This window comes from Protopterus annectens, chromosome 4.part0 (genome assembly GCF_019279795.1).
Source record: "Protopterus annectens isolate FY-2018-M chromosome 4.part0, PAN1.0, whole genome shotgun sequence".
Lineage (NCBI taxonomy): Eukaryota > Metazoa > Chordata > Ceratodontiformes > Protopteridae > Protopterus > Protopterus annectens.
The window spans coordinates 527,808,305-527,832,289 of NC_056733.1; the positions used below are offsets into that span (position 1 = coordinate 527,808,305).

General features: G+C 40.7%; 1 protein-coding gene across 1 annotated transcript in view; it reads right to left on the minus strand.

Moving 5' to 3' along the window:
- Nucleotides 1-23,985, minus strand: part of NIPSNAP1 (nipsnap homolog 1) — an 810,051-nt gene that overhangs the window by 162,861 nt on the left and 623,205 nt on the right. Inside the window, exon 7 of the mRNA XM_044068455.1 lies at nt 4,995-5,026. Coding sequence (XP_043924390.1) covers nt 4,995-5,026 — 32 coding nt within the window. The remainder of the gene's footprint in view (nt 1-4,994; nt 5,027-23,985) is intronic.

Consider the following 23,985-nt stretch of genomic DNA (forward strand, 5'->3'; position numbering starts at 1 on the left):
AGGATCATCATGGACCTCATAAATAAAGATATTGGGGACCTACAGACACTGGATCCTACCCAGTTCGGCTTTGTTAAGGGCAGATCCTGCCTCTTAAACCTGGTCGATTTCTTTGAAACAGTCACCAAGGCCACTGACGAGGGGAAGGTGGTACACACAGCCTACCTGGACCTCGCAAAAGCCTTCGATACAATACCCCACTCGGGCATTATAGATAAGCTCACCAGCTTAAATATAAACCCCTATGTCACTAGATGGGTTGCAAACTGGCTCAAGGATAGAACCCACATGGTTAGAATTGCTGGAGCCATGTCAGACTCCAAACCAGTTGCAAGTGGCGTCCCACAAGGCTCAGTCCTGGGACCTCTCTTGTTCGGTATATATTTCTCGGGTGGTACAGGCCAACACGGAAGGACTGTGGCTGACCAAGTTCGCAGATGACTGCAAACTGGGCGCCATAATCGACTCTCCAGCCGACACAAGCATCCTCCAAAAGGGCCTCATAGAAACAGACAACTGGTGCCAGAGCCATGGCCTCAAGCTAAACGCCACAAAGTGTATAGTCATCCCCTTTGGCAAAAACAAAGTGCCCACAAATTACCACATAGGTGGTAATCCATTAAGTACAGAAGAAGTAATTAGGGACCTGGGGACCCAAGTTGATAGCAATCTCTCATTTAACAACCACATGGCCAAAGTGGTTAGAAAAACATTTTATATAGCCCATCTAATAATGAAGGCATTCACATCTAGATCAGGGGAGGTCATCGTGCCTCTTTACTCATCCCTCATCAGGCCCATAATTGAGTACAATGCCCCTTTTGGGATGTACCTTACCAGACACCTGCAGCAACTGGAAAGACCCCAAAAGTACCTCACCAAGAGGATCAATGGGCTCAAACAGATGCCATATGTGGCCCGGTTAAAGAAACTCCAGCTCTACTCAGTGGCATACCGCCTGCTCAGAGGCGATCTGTGCCTGACGTATAAAGCCATGTCCAACCCGGAATTAATGGACATGCTGCACCTCAGAAAATCCAAATCCCATCGAGCCACGCTCGAGAGACTTGAACCTCAGCACTGAAATAAATTGGACATGCTGGAGGGACAGATTCATAACCCAGAGGCTCCCTTCACTCTGGAATAAAATCCCAGTCCAGGTTAGGCAGAGTCCCTCATTGACTCTCTTCAAGAGGAATCTTGATGAGTGGATGGGAGATCGTAGGTTTACCCCGGGTATCACTTCTGTGTCACTGTTAGACAGAGGCACAGTATACTAACCTCGAAAAAGGGCATAGCAAAATTAATTTAAAATGGGTGGCGAAAGCCAAACACACTCTGGCTAGGCTTATAAATGCCCTAGGGCAGATAGCCTAGTATGAACCTATGAACCTATAAAAAAAGGAACTTTATGTTTTGGAAATGCCCTGATTATTCAGAAACGACAGAATGGCCAAAACAGATGACTACCAAGAGAAAACTAATACATCCTTAATTTTCATTCAAATAAAAGAATCACTGCATACAAAGATTATTTTATAAAGCAAACACAGTCAAACCAGTTGAAATAAGTATTGGTATACGCACATGACTTTTTATCTGGACATAATGAAACATAAGTGTTTGAGATACAGTTTTGTGGCCAGGAATGTCTGTATAAACACAGCAAGAAGTTTAAATCTATGCTAAACTTGTCACAATAATAGTCCAAGAGAAGCTGTGTTACTATATTAATTTCTCTCAAAATCAACATGAAAGACTTGGTCAGAGCTGTTTAATTTCAAAGAGTGTGTGCATTACATCTATGCTGATTCGGACTTGAAGTTTTCAAAAGCTGTAAGCATGCACTTAAAACAATCATCTTCAGAAATGATATTCCAGATGTAGTTGTAATATAAAATGGTCCACAGTATTGTCAGCATAAAACTTCAGATATTTTCAGAGCACTGCAAGTTTCAGCATGTTACATTCAGTATTAACTACGCACAATTTAATGGTGAAGAGGACACAGGAATGCAGCCTATGGAATATTTAATGAAGAAATTGCAGAGCCTTAGCAGGGACTGTTATGGAGATGCTTGCTTATCATTTGTGGAATACAGAAATACTCCACTAAAGGTTACTGGTCTTTCATCTTTCCATTATTTATATATTACAGCTTCAAAGGAAGCATTCACACATCTGTTTTTTTTTTGTTGAGCCCTAAGAAAAAATCAGATACAAGAGTCTGGACAAAATACATGCCAAGATAAAGACAGTAAAACTGTTTGATCTGACGGAATAACATAAGGTAAGAAATAGTTCTGATGAAGTGCGAGTCAAGGTCATTTGTTGTTGAAAGAGCAAACTACATAGTGCCGAGAACAAACAGGAAATATGTTGTCAAAGATAATTGCCTCAGAGTGACTGAGTGAGCCAAACTGATTTTGCCCCAAATGCTTGAAGTGCTGACATATTTAGGGAAGTCCAAAAAATATGTACAAGTGAGTCAAACCACCATGGTCCAGCCAAATAAATATTCAAAAGATGTATTTATTGGAAAAAAGGTTAGCTCTTTTGCGGGGTTACCGCTTCATCAGACCAAATACAGAATGAAAGTAAAACCACATATTTAAAAAAACACTCAACCAATCAGTAAAAAACAAAACAGAACCAATTAAAAACAAACATGATCTTACATCACCTTCTGCCTAATAAGACAGGCTTAAGGGAAATACCCCTGTTGAAGCCTGGAAATTTATAAACCCTCAGAGATAATCCATTTCAGTTTACATAATTCAACAGTGTTATTAAAATCACCTCTTCTTTTGCTGGGATGCAGCACTTGTAAAACCCTAAACAAAAAAGTACTATGGCCTGTATTTGGTTGGACCGTGGTGGTTTGACTCACTTATACATATCTTTTGGATTTGCTGTTTTTGTCTGTGAGTCTCCTTTAGCAGTGGGTAGCTTATATATACATTTTCTCATATCTAGGGAAGTGTTCAGACAAATGCACAAAACATGGCCTGAAAGACATTTGCAGAAATGCTTTCAAGGCCAGAATGTCCATTTGCAATATCAAAAGAGTCTCCTAATGAAGAGATTATGAGGACATCGACAATACCAACTAATGAGACTTCAGAAATGTCCAAGATCCCATCCTCAATGTGTCCAAGACATGATTCTATAATTCTGATGGTGTGCGTGTGTGTGTGTGTTTGTAATTTGACCTTAATCACCATTCTAGGAACTTCCTAGCAGAAAGGATAAAGCTTTTAAGGCAATACTCAACACATTTCATCTCAGAGGCTCTTACTGGTCCAGTGGCAGTGACACCAGCATGGTATGGCAGAGGTCTAGGGTACGAGTTCCGAAGGAAAGCTTATATTAGCCCTTCATTTCTATGAGAAATACTGAAGACAACTACATATTCTCAGAGCTCATGAACTTCATCATATCCCATGGCAAGGCTTACCAACAGTTTGGCTCTATTCCCAAACTCAGCTCACCAACACTGCAGATTTATAACCTGCTTCTGCACCATCAGGCTGACTTGATTAGCATGGCTTTGGGAAATCATTTTTTTTTTCTGTGGTAGCAAGTCCCCCATGCAAGGGACTTTGTTCTGGTACTTTTGAACTTAGTCTAATCAGCTCTAAGTTCAATGCATTTCACATTATGGGCAAACCCCAGCTATAATCACCTCATCTGAAGAAAGCATGCTTAAGTGACAGAGATACATTCAACCATTTGGCCACCAAGCTTTCGGCTGAATAACTACATGCAGTTTGTACAGGTTTCCTCCTTACAAAAAAGGATGCCGAATACTTTCTGGTGGGCCTCTTATTATTTTGAGAATGAATCAGATGTGAAGGTCTCCAAAGCTAAGTACGTATAGAGTGCTAACAAGAAAATTAACATACATTGAACATTCCATCCATCCTGTACTTACAAGCATATACAGCAAGCTGATTACCAATATTCAGGCTTGTGAAAAGTTAAAAACTCATTTAAAGCAGCACACGTGGCAAGTACATGTACTACTCTTGTTACTGATGTTGTCTCATGTATCAACAGTGCTCAAGAGGAAAGGCATCTGTTATAGAATGTACGATCCTGTTTGTAGTGACCACACAGGGACTGGTAATAAGAAATATAAATGAATCTTGAAAATCTTAACCTGCCGCTTCAAAAGCTGAGAAGAAAAGTCTAAGTGGTTTGTGTACCAAAAACGAACATTGAGATATTTGGAGTCCAGATCTGTAGAGTCTGCAATGCCTAAAGTATTACCTTAGGTAGGACTGTGCTATACAGACAGCCAACATGAATACCATATTACTAAAATGGGAATTTACATTTATACTGAAATATGACACACTGGCGTCAATGGACCAAACAAATATTCACTGGGGTTATTTAATATAGAAAAACTATTTTCTGTATTTACAGGTTAAAAATGAAGGAGGATTCACACCAAGTAGATGTTTAACTAAACTTGTAATTTTATTTTTTTTTTTTTTTTTTTTTTATCAAACTAACTAGTGTTGGTCATAAAGCATTTAAACATTGTTTTACATTGCTTCTTAACCCCAGTAAGGCTTTATCAAGAAGTTAAGATTATTACAATAGAACAGCATATCATCAATTTTTGTTTTGCTGTTTTTTCACGTCTATTCTTTTTACTTTTCTGTTTATATGAGTTTACTAAGCAAACATAAAACTAAAAAATACAACACTTTAAGCAAAGAAAAAAATGTGGTGGTTGTAGGGTGCCTAGTCCCATCAACCAATAATTTGCATTGTAAAAGCCTTGCCATGAACATCAAAATTTGAACATTGTCATTCATACATTCTGTCTCTGGGCTCAAAGAGGTTGCAACATGCATAGTGTACGTTATCACAAATTGTCCTTTGGCAGAAAACAGGCGCAAAGCTAGAATATGTTGCTCTAAGAGTCTAATGTACATGCCTCTACCACAACCAATACTCAGTGTTGAAGAAAATGGTCTTACCAATTGTTTCCCCATTCAATCATTGTTCCTGGCTGAAAAAAAAAGAAAATATTATTTATGATACTTGTACTTTTGTTTTACAGACAGTAAATCTTTAAAATATAGCTTCTTGGGCTACAAATATTGCCATGGGTAAAATAGGAAGGTAACTGTATAAAGAATGTATTTTTTCAATTTACAGAAATATCTATATTTTTTCTTTTGTTTGCAAAGTTAAGACTCACTAGGCATGAGTGCTTGCTTTCAGATACAGCTGCAAAACAGTGCTGGTGAACTTGCTCACTGTGAGAAATAAACCCAAGTCAGGGCATTCACTTACAATTCTTACAGCAGATTCATAGCTGGTGATTATCTAGCTAGTTAAGAAAAAAGGTGGTCTGAATGCACACTCAATATCTTTAATAACAAGAAGAATATAAATATACATGAGATGTACTTTTGTTTTAAAGTACAGTCACCATATATCCCTCTTTTTTAAGGACAGTCCTGATTTGATCAGCTGTGTCCACTGGAGTGGGGGGCATGAATATTATGTCTTAATATTTTGGAGGAAAAAATGTTTCTACCTTTAAAAACTGTATAATACAATGAACAACATGTCAGACATCTTAATATGATGTAAAAGAACACAAAATTAAAATTTTATGAAACAGAGTCATCATATGCCATTAAAATAAAAATAATTTATACTAGATGTCTTAGAAGGAAATATATAATTTTTGGCTTCTGGAAAGGTGGAAGCCATAAGCCAATTCATCTGTAAAATGGGTCTGTTCTGGCTTACTGAAGCAAACATCCCTGAAAATCATCTGACCCACCTCATGATCTCGCTGCCCCACAGGACCACCTGCAAAGTTACTGAAATGGAATCAACTTAAAAGTGTTTTGCAGAAGACTCATGAGGGGGCTCTGCCCCCCCCCCCCCCATCCTAAGAGAGGTGCAAAATGCTACACTGCTTCTGAAGTCACACCATCTTGAAGAAAATGGAAATTAAATAATTTTCTCTTTTCCAAGTTGCCGCACCTTTGGAGCTAGTGTATTCAGACATCAGTGATGTGGGGGTACAGCTGACACAAGACGATGCAGAGACTGCAGCCATCCTGCAAAAATTACCATTCATATTACTCTTATTTGTATGGCAATAATCCACCAGGTGGCAGTAAGATCATCCAGAGTATCCCACAGTCAATATGTTGATGTAATCACATAAAAACTATTAATACATTGCCATCATACCTCTCAACCTCTTAGAGCAAGAAACATGGACAAAGCAGTAAATAATGGGGGGACAAAGGCCCAAGAAAGGTTCAATGAAAAACATTTTATTTGGGTAGTAGAAATCATTACCTGAATAAATCCTAGCTCAGCCCTTCTATAAGCTGGCAGAATTCATTCACTGTCTGTGCTGATTCTTCCATAGTTATTACTGTGAAATCAACCAAAATGAGTCAATGTGAATGATCCAGCACTGAATCAATGAAGAAACCCAAAGATTCCTGAACAGAAGTAAAAGTGTCTGATCACAGACTACACTTAACAGAAAACCTCCAAATGTTCCTACCTCCATGGAATTTTCAAAGGAAGCAGTATACCCTGCTCCAACATTTGGGTAATGTTGCGCATAGATCTCAAATAGAGAAAGAGCTCACTTTTACAACCCCATGTCTACCAGTAAATCTCAGGGAACCAGACTTCCAGAATGGGCCAAAGTCTAGGTTACGTCGCTTACTGATGAAGAAAGAGAGAACAATCTGTTGAGATTTGTCAGACATCATTTTGGAACTACTGTCTATCAACTTAATGTTACACAGCACAGATTGCGGAAATGTACTGGGCAAGGGAACAGCTGAGAGATGTACAGTAACAAGTCCTGGCAGAAAAGAAGGAGGTCCATTCCTTCCAGCTAATTTCCCCTCTGGGACCACTACTTTCCTCAAATCACAGCTTGGACAGACCTCACCAACCAAGGCAGAGTGGACTTATCCATTAACACGTGAAAATAATCTGCATGCTGGCTTACATGACTTCTGTTAAGATTTGTGACCTGTCTTTTGAAGAAGATGAAGGAAGCGTCAAAATAAGTTATGTAAAGGGAGGAAATAAAGATGAATAAGGAGAAGAAAACAAGTCCAGGATAATTTCCTAACAAGTACAAATGGAACTTGAAGAATAAAAATAATTGCATTTATGGTAATGATGAATGCAAATGAGACTATAGAAAAGTTAATGGGAAGACGGAAACACCTACAGTGAATGGCAGGAAGCATGGAGAGAAATGCAGGTTTGTTTAATCATATGGGCAGAAGGAGGCCAAATCTGATAGTTTTCTTAGAGCTGGCTGGCAGAAGAGTGGTAGGTCAAGAGGTGCAACATTTAATAATTTTATGAGCTTCAGTGTTCATAAATCATAAATCAGTGGGATATCATGTTAGGTTGGGAATCAAGTAGAAGGACTAGATGGACTAGGACTTTGAAGAAGGTGATGTGAAGTTTGTGAGACAGCTAAAGATTGGAGGGAAAACGAGGAGCAGACCAGGTGGCATGTGACTTACAGGGTTGTAGGAAATGGTATATGTGTGGCTGGACTTTAGTTTAGTTCTTCAGCACAGCTTTTGAAACCAAAGCTATAACTACAACTTGGAAGATGGTGACATAACGCTAACAAATAAATGACCACCATAAAAGATCCATTTTAATTCTGAATTAAACTACAAAGTCTTTATGATGATGTTTGGCAAAAGAATGGCAAAGTCATTATAATAATAATAGAACTGGATCAGTGTAGGTTTATAGAAGGCAAGCAAATATTTGACAACATTAAAAGAAAACCCTTACAATTCAAAAGAATGAACTGGACAATAACAATAGATACTAATGTCAAAGTTTTGGACGCTGAAAAAGTGTCTAGCAGTGAGCTGAGAATTTAAGAGATCTTTTGAGTCATTTTAGTCTTCATGAATATGGAAATCATTAACATTCAATATCTACAGACAAGCTTAAGTTAGGGGGGAATGCGGTAATGAGCTGTCTTAAGAATTCAATCTTACAAGAAGAACAAGGCAGGAGTGTCCACTTTCACAATTAATACTGTTTTATATTTAGAGCCATTAGCCAGAGATATAGGAAAATCAAATATAATTGATATAAATGGAGAAATACAAATGAGAAAATAACTTTTTTGGTAGATGATGTCATGTTGCAGGATACCAATCTGGAAAATGATGTATAAATTATGTTTGGCAGACTTAAATATTTTACAGGTTTAGCAGGATATAAATTAAATGAAGCAAAAACAAATGTTATTATGATGAATTATGTCCTAACACTTGATTTGGTACAGAACGTCTCCTTTTGTGGGGTTATGACAAGATGAGATGACTTGGGAATTTAGTTGAAAATGGATGTTGGCAAACAGAGAAATTTGGGAAGAAACTACTCAAAAAATTATAAGAAGATTATGGAAAATGTTTTTCATGGGCACCAACAATAAGATACAAGCAATTCAAGTGTTTTTGGTGCAGCTGATTCTATAGGTAGGTCAGGCTTATTAACTATCAACTGAGAGATCAGATACGGAAGAATAAGAAAAACAAAATAAAACAGTTTACTTGTGATAACAGAAGAGAAAGAATGCAATGGAAAAAATAATATTGACAAAAGAATGGGGTGACTAACTACAAGATTATAAGGCATACTATATGCCCATACAGATTAGGTTAATGTTCCCTCAGGGCTAAGAATATACATGCCCATAAAGAAGAGCATGACAGAAAAGTAAACAATGAAGCAACTAAAGGACCATATATGGGCATCTGGGTAGATTTAGTATAGAAATGCAAAGCACATTAGTATAGCCTTTACATAAGTCTATTAAGTATGTCTTAATTTTAACGGAAGTTGGACATTTGGGAACAGATTATAACATCAACAGGCTCCAAGACACTGAAGAAAATGTAATGAAAACTTGGAAAAGAAAGAGCACAGAACCCAGACTTTGGAAACAAATGATATAAGGAGATGAGGTAACTAAACTGGATGAAGCTAGACAAACAACTGTATTATTGAACTCAGTGCTGAACTAACAAGTACATCATATACAGGGATTGCACAGTATGTACAAAGTATTGTCCATAACAAAATGTTGGTCATTGAAAAAAAGACAGTCAAGGAAGGAAACAAGGAATAAAAGGTAATTCAAGCATGACTTCCATCCTGGGGAAGCCAAAATAAAATAAGAGTAATTAAGTTAAGAATCAGGAATTTTACAAATGATGGAATTTGGAGAAGCAACAGCAGGACTTTATGCGTGGCAGGTCCTGCTAGTCCAGTCCTACAGTAAAAATCTACTGCCAATCATTAGCGGACCGGAGTTCCGCTGTGGCGACCCCTAACCGGGAAAAGCCAAAAGAAGAACTGCATTTATTCATTTGCTAGAGATTGCTTTTCTTGGTGTCTCATTTTGTTTTAGTTAAACTGCTGCATTTATTCATTTGCTAGAGATTGCTTTTCTTGGTGTCTCATTTTGTTTTAGTTAAACTGCTGCATTTATTAATTTGCTAGAGATTGCTTTTCTTGGTGTCTCATTTTGATTTTGTTTCCCACCCTGCCTCCCTATTGTTTTTTTTTTTGTTCTTATACTTGGTGGCTTTGCAGTTGCCCGCCCCTACTGTAAATCTGATCTGGGACACTACTCCCAGTCTAGTGTCATTAGCTCACAAATACCTAGTACAGAGAGAACATTTGAGAAGGCCAACCCACCTAGGATTTTAACCTTGAATTATTTTCTGTTTCTCCTTTCTCCCTTTCCACTTTACTAACATAAAAAAAAATTCTAAGCTTGTTTCCTGCCTTTCCTGTAACTAGGCCAGTCCAGATACAGATCTGCTGTATTCCAGGACTGTCTGTAAGCTTCTGAGCCCCTCAAGCCTTTCTGTGTTGTACGGAAATCTTCTAGCTCATCAGTGGGTGTGGTAAGCACTAGGTAGCCTATCTACCACAGCAGGAGTGGTTTCTGGCCCAGAAATTGTAGTTTATTGGCTGTTTGGTCAGTTTTTCCATCTCTTTCAATTTTCTAGTTTAAAAGCCTGTGTTTGCACTAGTTTCCCACCTTTTCTCTAACTAGGCTAATCCAGATACAGACTTGCTGTATCCAGGACTGCCTGTAAGCTTCTGTGCCCCCCCCCAAGCATTTCTGTGTTGGAGGGAAGCCTTCTAGCTCATCAGTGGGAATGGTAAGCACTAGGTAGCCTATCTACCACAAGAGGAGTGGTTTCTGACCCAGTAATTGTAGGTTATTGGCCGTTTGGCCATTTCTTTCCATCTCTTTCAACTTTCTGGTTTAAAAGTCCATATTTGCACTTGTTTCCCGCCTTTCCTGTAACTAGTCTAGTCCAGACAGAGATTTGCTGTATCCAGGACTGTTTGTAAGCTTCTGAGCAGTGCCAAAACGACTGTTCTTCAATTCTTCCCTTAGATCTGCTAGTTCTCTCCTCTCCTGCACTTTTACTAGCTTATTAGTCTAGCACTTTACCAAACTTCTTGTAGAAATTATTGTAGCACACAAAAGTGCTACCAGCACTAAACATTCTACAAGGAAACAACTCCAGTACTTATTATTAATGCCCACCCCTCTAGGTATGTCTAAAGGTCAATTCCCTGTGCTTTCTCCTATTAACCTGGTGAACGTGGGCACCCTGAAGCAATGTAGCAACTGCCTCATGTACACAGACAACCCTCTCCTCTTACCTCCCAATACTCAGACTTGCGAGAGATGCACTTATATATCCAAACTGGTAGCCATGCACTCTCTAGCCAAGACCGGGATAGCTGGTCAAGAGGAGAAGGTCAACACTTGGACCACACCACATGGAACACATAACCCTCCAGAACACACACCAGCACTGCCTTCACATAAAAACACAAACCACACACCTACCTTCGCGGGGGCTCTCAATAAAAATCTACCCAAACAGCAGAGACCTCCAAGGCAGAAACTCTCGACCACCACAACACAACACTAATCACGAGACACATAACTCTTCTAAACAGTGTGCCAGTCAACCAAAGCCCCTAAAGCAAAACCCCATTCCCAACACACTAGTCATAGGTGACTCGATAGTGAGGCATACTGATGTCCCACTCACTACGCTGAATAAGGAGAAAGTAACAGTCAGCTGCCTGTCAGGTGCTAAGATCCGCCACATAACGCACGCACTCAGGTCCCTCAACAACAAGCTCAAATATGACTCTATCATTGTACATGTGGGTGTGAATGACCGGAGATATACCTCCCTGGAGTAAATGAAAAGAGACATGGAGGAGCTCTCCGATTATGTACCCCAGGCAGGTAAGACCCTAGCCCTGACCAGCCTCCTACCATCACCCAGAATGATACCACAGTACAAGCAGAAAATGATTGATTTCAACAATTGGCTAAGTTTCTGTTGTCATTCTAAGAAGATCCAGTATCTGTCTGCCTGGGATGACATGATTGACAGACCTCGATGCTTTGCCAGAGATGGCCTGCATCTGTCACTTCTAGGCTTCTGGATACTGGCCAAGGCTCTTGCCACCCCTATAGTGCCTTTTTTAGATGGTGTTCCGAAGACCAAATTACCACCGTAACATCTACAAACAAATGCAATCTGAGGGTCATGCTGCTCAATGCTAGAAGTCTAAATCTCAAAATGCACTTGCTCGAAGCACTCCTTAAAATGGAGAACATTGACATTTGTGCTGTAACAGACACCTGGTTCAAGGCAGCAAAAATCACCCCTGCACTACCAGGCTATAACTCATTCCACACCTTTCAGCCCCAGAACTTGGACCGAAGCTCCAAAGGTGGTGGTGTTTCCATATTCATAAAGGATGCACACACCTCCAGACTGGTAGCCCAACATAACGCATCAGAGAAACTTCAGGTGCAGCTAACATTGGGTAAGACAGTGATTCAGGTCGTAGCCTGCTATAGGTCTCCAACCATGTCCCAAGACTCACACTCCATGTTCCTAATCACCCTGGAGAATATTAGGGTCCAACCTAACACTCTCATACTGGGTGACTTCAACTATCCCTCTAGTAAGTGGGAAAACTACTCATGTACCAATACACTTGCCCAATGTTTCCTGGAATTAATTAATTCCAATGCCCTGGACCAGCTCGTTCCTACCCCCACTAGAGGTAGCAACATCCTTGACCTGGTCATTACTAACATGGGTGCCCGTTGCTCTACGCCATTAGTCAACTCCTCCCTGGTTAGATCCGAACGCAAACTAATCACCTTGGAAATCCACCCCCCCAAAAAAGGTAACCACCATGAAAAACATCTCCAAACCTAACTTTGGCTCCGAATAACAGAGTTGGCTAACTTCACGGCACCCATGCAAATGGAGAATAGTTGCATAACCGCTGAATCGCTATACCCAATAGATCCAAGATGCTCTCCTCCAAAAAAAACGAAGCCAATCTGGTGGTCCCCTGCCATAAACAAACTCTACAACAGAAGGAGGAAACTGATGCGAAATAAGGTGAAGTCCCAAAACTGGAAAAACTCCCTTATCAGCCTCAACAAAATGTTGATATCCTTCATCAAATCCTCTAAGTCTAGCTATGAAAACAGAATTGCAGCAGATAGTCAAGACAACCACAAGGCCTTCTATAGTTTTGTAAAGAATGTCCATGGCAATACCCAGATTTGCTCTGAGCTACTGCACAATGGTACCTCCTATACCAAGCCAACAGATATTGCCAATATACTGGCCGACAGATTCAGTGCCAACTTTACCCCTCTCTCCCCCACCAAAGAACCAATCACAATACCAGTAGATTACCTGGCACCCAGTATTACTGCTGCACAGGTTAGAACAGCACTGTCCAAGGCCAAGAATACCGCTTCTATGGGACCTGACAATATCCCTGGCCGTGTTCTACATGAACTACAGAGTGAACTGGCACCTCACCTGTGTGCCCTGTTGAATGACAGCCTCACCTAAGGCTTTGTCCCTACCGAATGGTGCACTGCTACAGTCATCCCTCTCCACAAAGGAGGAGCGACTACAGACCCTGGGAACTATCACCCCATTAGCCTGACAAGTCTGATATGCAAAGCTATGGAACGCATCATCATGGACCTAATGAACAAGGATATAGGGAATCTCCAAACTCTGGATCCTACACAGTTTGGTTTTGTGAAGGGTAGATCATGCCTGCTCAATCTGGTCGACTTCATTGAGTCAGTCACCAGAGCTGTGGATGATGGCAAGGTGGTTCATACAGCCTACCTTGATCTGGCCAAAGCCTTTGATACCATTCCCCACTCAGGAATCATAGAAAAACTCGCTAAGCTAGGTATCAACCCCTATATCACTAGATGGGTTGCAAACTGGCTCACAGATAGAACCCATAGTGTGAATGTAGCTGACTCCAACACAGACTACTGACCAGTCATGAGTGGAGTCTGACAGGGTTGGGTCCTGGTTCCTTTCCTGTTTGGTATCTACTTGTCTGAAGTCCAGGCCAACATGAAGGGACTCTTGCTGACAAAGACGATTGCAAGTTGGGAGCTATTATTAACTCCCCAAGTTATGCTGACATCCTACAAAAAGGCCTCACTGAGACCGACTGGTGTCAGAAGCATGGCTTTAAGCTTAATGCCAAAAACTGTGTCATCATCCCCTTTGGGAAAAACCCGGTTCCCATAAATTACCACATTGATGGTAGTCCACTGAACACAGAAGGCGTTATAAGAGATCTGGGAACACAGGCTGACAGCAACCTCTCTTTTGACCATCACATTGCCACCGTGGTCAGAAAGTATTTCTATGTGGCACATCTTATTACTAAGGGTTTTGAATCCAGGAAGAAAGAGGTCATTGTCTCCCTCTACTCTTCCCTCATTAGGCCAATCATAGAGTACAGTGCCACATTTGGCATGTACCTCACTAGACACCTGCAACTGGAGAGGCCACAAAAGTACCTCACAAAGAGGATCCTAGGCCTTAAACACTTGTCCTATATGGACAACTCAGAAAACTCCAACTATTCTCTGTCTCATATTGCCTACTTAGAGGCAATCTCTGCTTGACTTACAAAGCCATGTCTGACCCAGCTCTGTTAGAAATGTTACATCTAAAGAAATCCCAATCCCTCCACACCACACTCTCCAGAGACCTCAACCTCATTACCACAATCAACAGAACAAGCTGGAGGGACAGGTTCATAACCCAGAGTCTGCCCATACTATGGAATAGACTTCACATACATGTCAAACAGAGCACCTCACTGGCCCTCTTCAAGAAAAATCTTGATAAATGGATGGGAAATAGAAAATTCACCCTGGGGATCACTCCAGTGGCTCTACTCGACAGAGCCACTGGGAACTAAGGTCAGGTGGCATGATGCCAGGGTAATCCTATGGGCTAGGCTTTTAAAAGCTCCAGGGCCATTAGCCTAGTACACACCTATGAACCTATGATGGATCAGTGATTAAGGTTTTGACCTCACAGCTAAAGTGTTCAGGGTTCAATCCTGCCTTCCAGTCACTTTCTGTCTGGAGACTGCATCTGCCCTTTGTCTGTGTAGGTTTTGTCTGAATACTCCTCCTTTGTCTGTGTAGGTTTTGTCTGAGTACTCCAGATACCCCCCCCCCCCCATCTCTCAATAACATCCTGGATTACTGACTGCACTAAATTGTTAATATATTTTTATACTCCACTTCCCTTGACCTTACGATTCAAGATATGGCTCAGAAGGGTCCAAAAAGGTCTACTCTCCTAACCTATTTAACAAATAAATAAGTCAAAGTTAAAAATGTAAACTTTAAATTAATCACCCCATACACTGTAAATGGCGACGGAAGGGGTTTGGTGAGTATACAGGGTGCTGGGGTATACGGTAGTGGCAAAAGGCCTACTACATCTGTTCAGATAACTGGTGCTGATACAACTGGAACAGTGTGTCCAGTACTGAGCAGGTAAAACTTGGAAAAAGGTGCTCGTAGGTTTTCAAAGATGAAACAGGCATTGAGCCTATAACAAGGAAGATAACAAGAGATCCTATAGAGGTACTAGAAATGTTTTGTATAAAGCAGAGAAATATGGAAAAGAAAATGTACAAATGGAAATATTTACGGAAGAATTAAATATGCCAAGGTTAGAGGTAGATGAGGCTCAATTGCCAATATTTAGGGTAGGAGGAGGAGGAGATAAAAATGGTGATGTGTAACCAATCTGAAGGAAAGTCCCCAGGAATAGATGGTATTTCAGTGGAAGGTAGGAAGCTAGGAGAGAAAAAAACTGATAAAGATCTGGAAGTTTTGCTTTACAGTACTTTAAGAGGAGAAGAAGCACCTACATCCTGGAAGAAAGAGGTGGTGGCTGTAATACCTAAAGAGGGGAAAGATCCATCAGATCTAGCTTCATACAGGCCCATTTCAATACTAAACCTTGATTATAAAGTGTTTATGTCCATAATGGCTAAAAGAATGGTAAAGGTGATGCCAAAATTGGTAGATATGGATCAATGTGGTTTTGTGGAGGGGAGGTAAACATCTGACAACAAGTGATCCAGAGGGAAACAGAATGTAAGAAAAAAAGTGTTGTTGGTGGGTCTTGATGCAGAGAAATCATTTGACAGAGAAAGCTGGGATTTCATGAGCAGATCAATGAAAGCAATTCAATTTTCTGATAAAATTAAAAGATTGATTAGGATGATATATGAGGGATAGGAGGTGTCAATTAAAGTGGGTGAGTTCCTCTCTGACAATTTCTATTTGAGCAGAGGAACCAGGCAGGGGTGTCCTCTTTCCCCTTTATTTGCATTATAAAATGGGAAACGGGTTGAGGATGGATGGATGGATGGATGGATTCAGAACCACTAGCAAAGAAAATAAAGGACTCTGAAAGGGATAAAACTGACATTGTAGTCAAGAAAATCTGGCTTTATTTGCAGATATTATTTTATACTTCATAAATTCAGAAAAGACATCTCAGTGTTGTGGACTACTTTGAGACAGTTTCAAGTCTTTTCAGGATATGAAATTAATGGAGCTAAAACAAAGGCAAAAGTGTAAACTATGTACCCACACATGAACTGGTTGAGCAATATCCATACTTAGGGGGACATGATAAAATGAAGTACTTAGAAATATGGATTAAAAATGAGAAATTGGAAGCTCTGTTTTATGGATATAGATTTCAAGATGCAAGCAGTTAAAAAGTTGTTAGTCCCTGTAGTTTTATACATGTCAGGTATGTTTTTATCAACTGGATAAGTTGTGGACAGAGGTGGATTTTATCTTGAGTGGGAAGATGGCAAGAGTCAAGTGGCATAAGCTTCGTCCAACAGAACAAGGTGGTTTGGGATTACTTGATTTGAATGGGTATTTCAGAACTACACAATTAAGGCTCCTATGCATAGCACAAGTAGAAAGCTATAATTCAAAGGAGAAAAGGATGATGACAAAACAGGGGGGCACTCAAGAAACAAGGAAAGGAGAGACTGGGATTTTGGATGCAGATCCTTTAGGAGAATAACAATAATTATACAGAATATTATATTCATAAAGTAGCAGAAAATATTCTAAGAACTGAGCCGACATGGAAATGGGGAAAGGGAATTCTGCCCATTGGGATGACTGCAATTAGGGATACAGACAATAGGCAAGAGGGGTTGGAATTTACTGGAGAAAACAGGCAAAGGAAAGAAGGTATTTGGGGGGAAATAATTAGAGAGGGAAGGGAACAGAATGGGAACAGATCAAGAATTTGTTTGGACTGCAGCCTAGAGATTGCCTTCCCTATCAAGGACTGGTATTAGAGTATAGACTAAGAGGAAGAAAGAGGTGGGATCCTAAGTGAAAGACCAGCACTGGTATTGTGGTTAGTAGAATCTAGAACAGAAGCTGCTGTTAAAAATTTGATAATTTGTACAGCATATAAAATACTGCATGATAACTGTAATAATCAACCAGAATAGGTTAGAAAAGATTGGGAAGACAAACCGGATAAGTAACTCACAAAGAAACAATACAGGGATATATGTAATACAGGGATATATGTATATCTCCCAAATATGTAACAAAGTCTAGAAGCTTTAGGACATTTGCTTAGAAGTCTTTACATGCATGTTTTTATACCCCAAGTAGACTCCAAAGATTTTTTCCTCAGGTAGACAGAAAATGTTAGAAATGTGATGGGGAAGACAGATATAATTGGGCACATATGTTCTGGAAGTGTAATGAGTTGGCAGACTTTAAGAATGTCCTGTAGATTACTCTAAGTGAAATACTGGGTGAGTAAATTGATATAACTAAGCAAATGAGTTTTTGAGCTACGATAAAGAATGGAAATTGCCTATATACATAGTAAGGCCTTGCTGAGTCGAATTACGGTGGCTGCCAAAAAAGCAATTACTAAAAAATGGAAAGCAAAGTCTAAACCAAATGTACTAGTAGGGAATATAGCAACAGAGAAAAAAACTGGAAATGGGATCTTTAGAAAATGGTATGAACAAATTACATAGAAAAAAATGGGAGTTGTGGGAACAATACATGTAGAATAATGTTTTGGAGGATGAATAAGGTTTAAAAGAAGGCAGGATTTGAATGAGGCATGTAAAGTATGAACAACAATTACTGGATTGATTAATAATGATGTATAATGTTTGCAACAAAAATAAGTCAATATGGTTTGTTTTCATTTATATAAATGTATGACTACCTGTGTCATTAAGTGACGACTTAATAAAGATGTTTCTTGTTTAAAAAAAAAGATGAACCAGGCATGCAAGTTATTACTAATGGGACTGGACTGAAAAATTTAGTGTTTAATCTAGATATGTAATGAGGCTGTAAAATACTTTATATAAACTTCAAAGAGGACATTATACCCTTCCAGTGTTCTAAACTTGAGGTGAGCAAGAGCAGAAACAGAAATTATAATGGGTGCTTTGACCTATAAACATCTACCTATTAGAAAGATCTTCTTGGCGATGTTAAGATGCATAAAAATGTCAATGGATTCAACACTGGCATCAAAGTCCTTTTGCAGTAACAGAGCCATTACAAAAGCGGTGCTATTTAATTGATTGCATCACATTCTACCATAATGAAGGAGTTCCCCTACTTTCACCACTTACCTTTGTCAGCCACTGAGGCAGAACTGTACGGGCTCACTAAGTTACTTGATGTACACTACATTACATTTTTAAGTACATATATGAGGTAATAATCTCCTGCCCTGTGTAAATATGAATAGCAGTTTTGCACATAGAAATAGCAGATGCTGTACTTACTCAAATGAGATCAGTGCCTGACTGGTACACGACTGAGCACTTTCCTTGTACTTTGGCAGCTACAATCTGTTTTTTTTCTCTCCCTGATTATAATATTATTGAAAGAATCTTTATGAAATAATCATCACTGAAGTGTTCCTCCATAAGTAAGACTGTGCAAGTAAACTGCTTGTAATAGGGAGGAATTTCATTATCATACTTTCATCTTCTGAATACTTTTGACTTGGCTTCCCATGATAAAACAGAAGTAAATGACCTAAACTGTTGAAAATATTAACAGTCACCAACCATTTTATCAGACGGATGCATGCATGCACTGTGGCATGAGGAGTCATTTGGTCTTTTACTGAAATGCGGTATAAGCATTTTTTTTCTTCATCCAGTGACCCTATCCATTTCAGTCTTTTTCCCTGCCCAATAAGCCTGTCCGCCTTCTATCTGAGGGCTCAACTTACAGTTTCATTTTATTTTTCATTCAGCAGAGGCATGGGCTGACCATCAGGAGAGCTACCATTATCTTTGGGTCTGGGAGTTTTTGCTTTTTCTAGATCACCATTCCTATGTGCCTAGCACTATGTTACAACTGGCTCGGCATAGGAAACTATGCACCCCCCCCCAGTCCCTAAGGGGCATACAAAGTTCTATCTATTCCCCCAGCCTGACGTTAACCTCCCTGAATTCCAACCATCACTAGACTCCACTGGAGAGACACCTGCATGTATTCCTCTCCTTCCCCCCAGGATAGGAACACCCCACTCTCCTGCCAACTCCATCAAACACCCAAGCCAATAATCAAACTTGAGTTGCCTGGGTTGTAGTCAGGGCTTTATCTCTCTATGCCACTGGAGCAGCAGTATGAGCGTTGTTAATTACAAATTACACTTGATAAAGTACAGGAGGTGCAAAAGCATCTGTGGTTTTATTGTGTTCAATAAAGTTCTGTGGTTTCTTAGGCGATGCTGATATTTTTTGTCTTTTTCTTCTGTTTCTTACCCGGCTTAAGATTTGCCTGTTTAAAACTACCTGTTTTTACTTGTCACAATTAACTTCTTTTCAGCTCTTTTTTAAGTGGGAGCAGACAAAAAGTACAGTTGTGTACACTTACCATAAATGTAGATGTTCGAGTGTATTCACTGTTGCAGTCATTACACTTGGGTTATCCTGCTGGCAGGCTACACTCAGTCGGCCTGAATTTCAAAGTCTAGGTCCGGTGTCAGTTGCTGTCACCTCTACCCTGATGTCAGTGCGCCAGGGGTATAAAAGACGCAGCCGGCGCCATTTTTTTCAGTTTTTCTTGCCCCAGATGTCAGGTGCCCCAAAAGGGTAGGCTAAAAATATGCCAATAAAACATGCATGCACCAAAATATATTATACCTTCATCTACAAGCAAATACACCACATAGGTTGTATAGATTAGAGAAGTGCAGATAAGTTCCAGCAAAGACATGGGGGATGGTGAGTGGGTAACCTGGACTGCAACAGTGAATACACTCTAACATCTACATTTATGGTAAGTGTACACAACTGTACTATGTTCTTCGTGTTTCACTGTTGCAGTCATTACACTTGGGTTGAATCCCAAAGCTATGGTTGGGAGGCTGGAGCTAAATAGCATTAGGAGTGGCTATGAGGCCCTGCAGAACTGCAGTGACAAAACCTGCCCTGCTAGTAGAGTGGTAAATGATAATGATTTGTAAAGGTGTGCACTGAACTCCAGGTAGCAGCCTCTAAAATGTCTTTGGTTGGTACTCTCCTGAGGAAGGCTGCTGAAGTGGCTGCTGCTCTGGTAGAATGTGGCCTAATGCCCTTAGGCACTGGCTTGCCATGGTGTGAATAGCAGAAATGAATGCAGTGGCCTATCCACTTTGAAATAGTCTGCTTTGAGATAGCCTTTCCTTGTGATCCTGCAGCATATGCCACTAGTAGTTGCTCCGTCTTTCTGAAAGTTTTGGTTCTGTTCACGTAGAAGCGTAGCTGTCTGTGTATGTCCAAAGAATGCAGAATTCTCTCCTCCTTTTTTCTGTGGGTTTGGATAAAAAGTAGGCAGATGAATAGTTTGGTTAAGGGCCACACTGGACACTACTTTAGGCATAAATGTCGGGTTTGTCCTCAGAGAAACCCAGTCTGGATAAAAAATGATAAAAGGTTCCACAGCCATGAGTGCCTGTAGCTCTGAGACTCGTCTTGCAGAGGTTATTGCTAGGAGCAGAGCTGTTTTCCAAGATAAAAACTTTATATCAGCTGCAGCGGCTGGCTCAAAAAGAGGCAGGGTGAGTTTTTCCAGGACATAATTGAGGTCCCATGCAGGTATTGGTGATCTCCTTGGAGGCCTTAAGTTTTTGGCTCCTCTGAGGTACTGCCTTAACAAAGGATGAGAAAAGATTGGTGGCTCTGTATTGTAATGAGCCGAAATGGCAGAGGCATGAATTTTAATTGATGAGAAGGATAGGCCTTTGTCCAGAATCTCAGTTAAGTATTGCAAAATCTTTGGAACATTTGGTACAGCTGTGTCAATTCCTTGTGCCTGGTTCCAAGTACAGAATCTCTTCCACTTTCCAGCGTATGATTTTCTGGTACTAAGCCTTCTGGCCTCCAGAATGATATCCATCACAGCTTTAGTGAGAGGCGCGTTTTGTATGACTACATAATCCGCCATGCTGCCAGATTTAATGTCTTTAGTTGGCTGTGCAGGATCTGATCGTTTTGTTGGGACAGTAGATGAGGTATCTGAGGCAAGGTCCAAGCCGGGCATTGAGACAAGTTCCTTAGGATTGGATACCAGTACTGGCAGGACCAGTCTGGGGCAATCAGTATCATCTTTGGCTTCTCTTGTCTGACCTTTAGGAGTACCTTGGGGGGAGAGGCAGTGGAGGAAAGGCATATACTGCTAAGCTTCTCCAGCTGAAAGATAGGGCGTCCACTTTCCATGCTTGTCTGTGATAACTCCTTGTGCAGAACCTTTTTAGTTGGTAGTTGTGAGGGGAGGAAAATAGATCTATATCTGGGCATCCCCATTTCCTTGTTATCATGCTGAAAACTTGTGGATCCAATTTCCACTCGTGGGGATCCATGAGGTTTCTGCTTAGTTCATCTGCCAGAGTATTTATCTTTCCTGACAGGAATTGTGCCTGCAGATGTACTTGGTAAGTCAATGCTGTGTCCCACAAAGTCATGGCTAGTCTGCAAAGGGGGTAAGAATGAATGCCTCCCTGCTTGTTTATATACCACATGACCATGGTGCTGTCTTGTCTTTATCAGTAGTTGTCTCGGATGAAGTAGGTCTTTGAAGGCTGTCAGGGCATTCTGAACAGCTAGCATCTCTTTTTGATTGATATGTAGATGCATTTGGTTTGCGGACCATGTGCCTTGAATACATCTTCCTGCCATGTGGGTCCCACAGGCATAATCTCATGCATCCGTTGTTAATGTCTGCCTGGCTGGGGATAAAGTGAATGGCTGTCCCTTGTTCTGGTGACAAGCCTTCGCCCACCATCGAAACTCCTGTTGCAGGCAGGGAATGCGCGTAATTATTGTTTCCAGGCTGTGACAATGTTGAGTCCAAACACTTTTAAGGTACCATTGAAGTTTCCTCATGTGCAGTCTCACATATGGAATTAGTAGAATGCAGGATGCCATGAAGCCCAAAGCCTGCAGAATTTTTCTTGCAGATAACTGGGCCTTTATTGCCAACAGGTTGAAATAGGTAGTCAGTTGCTTTTATTTGTCTGGCGTGAGATAAGCCACCTGGGCAGTTGTATTTAAGCTTGTACCCAGGACTATTATCTCTTGAGAGGGTACTAGTTTTGATTTCTTTTCGTTGACTGTGTACCCTAGGCCTGTTAGAAATCTCTTTACAAATGCCAGATGCTGTAGTAGAATGTCCTTGTTCTCTGCCTGAATGAGGCAGTCGTCCAAGTAAGGATATATTTGTATTCCTCTTTGTCTGCAGAATGCAATTACTGGTGCCAGGCACTTTGTGAAGACCCTGGGCGCAGTAGATAAGCCAAAGGGCAGTGCAGAGAATTGGTAATGCATTGAGCCAGCTTTGAATCTGAGGTATCTTCTGCATGCTTGTCTGATTGGGACATGCATTTATGCCTCGTTTAGGTCTAAAGTCACAAGCCAAGCCTTTTTGCCCAGCATGGGCAGAAGTTGCTGTACAGTCAACATTTTGAATTTTGGTATATCCAGGTATGTGTTTAGAATAGGCAGATCCAGTATTAGTCTCCAGGTCTTGTCCTTTCTTGGTACCAAGAACAGTCTTGAATAAAATCCTTGTCCCTGCTCTTGTTCTGGTACTTGCTGAATGGCCCTCATGTCCATGAGGGAAGAGACTTGCTTTTGTGCCTCTGCCCACTGATGTTTTGCCAGGTCTGGCCAACTGTTTGTCCTTGGCAGGGTATGAAAGTGAAACTTGTAGCCTTGTGACACTATGTCTAGGACCCATTTGTCCTGGGTTATTATGTGCCAATTTTGTGAAAAAAGTGCTAGTTTTCCCCCTAAAGGTGCTGCCAGAAGATAAGTGCTTGGTGCAGGCAGGGGGAAGTCATTGGGACTGTTTCCTGTATGGCTGTGATTTGTCTTCTCCACTTTTGGAGGTAGAAGCACCCCATTGTTTAGACCTGTACGAACCTTGGGCTGGGATCTGCCTCTTGGGCATCTGTATCTGCCCCTTTGTGGTCTGTCTGACACTGGAAAGGACCAATTCTTTGTAGGCCAGTGCCTGCTAAATCTTGGAGGCTGTACCTGTAAGAAATCCTTAACCGTTTGCATAGATTTAGCTTTGTCCTCCATTTTCCTTAACACCTCTTCTGCTTTCACACCAAACAAGGTATCATGCTGTAATGGAGCATCTAATAATTTTGCTTTGACATGATCAGGCAGATTTTGTTCCTTTAACCAAGCATGCCTCCTGATGACAGAACCCGTAACAGCGGCCCTGCAGGAGGCCTCCAAAGAATCAAAACCACATTGCAAAGTATGCTTTCCAACTTGTTCAGCTGCATGCAATAAATCCTGCATTTCTTTGTTTTCTGCACATTCAGAATTTATCAACATTTTCTGTTTAAGCAGTGACATAATATATTGCTGATATTTGAGCATATGAAACTGACAATTTAAAGCCCTTATAGCCAAAGTAGCAGAAGTGTAAATCTTTTTTCCCCATCTGTCCAATGCCCTAGAATCCCTGTCAGAGGGGGTAGGGTTTTTTGCAGTGGAAGCCTTGACCCCTTTGGGACCCTGAGAGATAGTTTCTGGGTCAGCAGCAGGGTTTTTGAAAAGGAATTTATGAGAGTCAGGAACCCTGTAGTACCTGTCTGGCTTAACAGGAGCTGGAGGTAAGGAGTCAGGGGTTAGACTGGACACTGAAAATACATAATCTATAATGTCTAACACAGGTGGAATAGCTAGGGGCCTGTGTTGTGGTAGTAAAAGGAAGTCTCTGAGCCTTTTCTTAGATTCTGAAAAATCTTGGCTCTCCCAGTGGAAATGCTCCCTCATGGTATGCAAGGTTTCCCCAAAAGAGTAATCCTCAGGAGGAGAGGCTGAAGGGATAGATTCTTCAGCATCAGAATACTCATAGGGAGGAAGAGAGTATTCTTGATCAGAAGAGGAATCAGATGAAATGGAAACCTGATCTGAAGATTCATATTCTGTCTCTTGCCTAGGCCTTTTATCAGGTGGGGGATGAGAACCCCT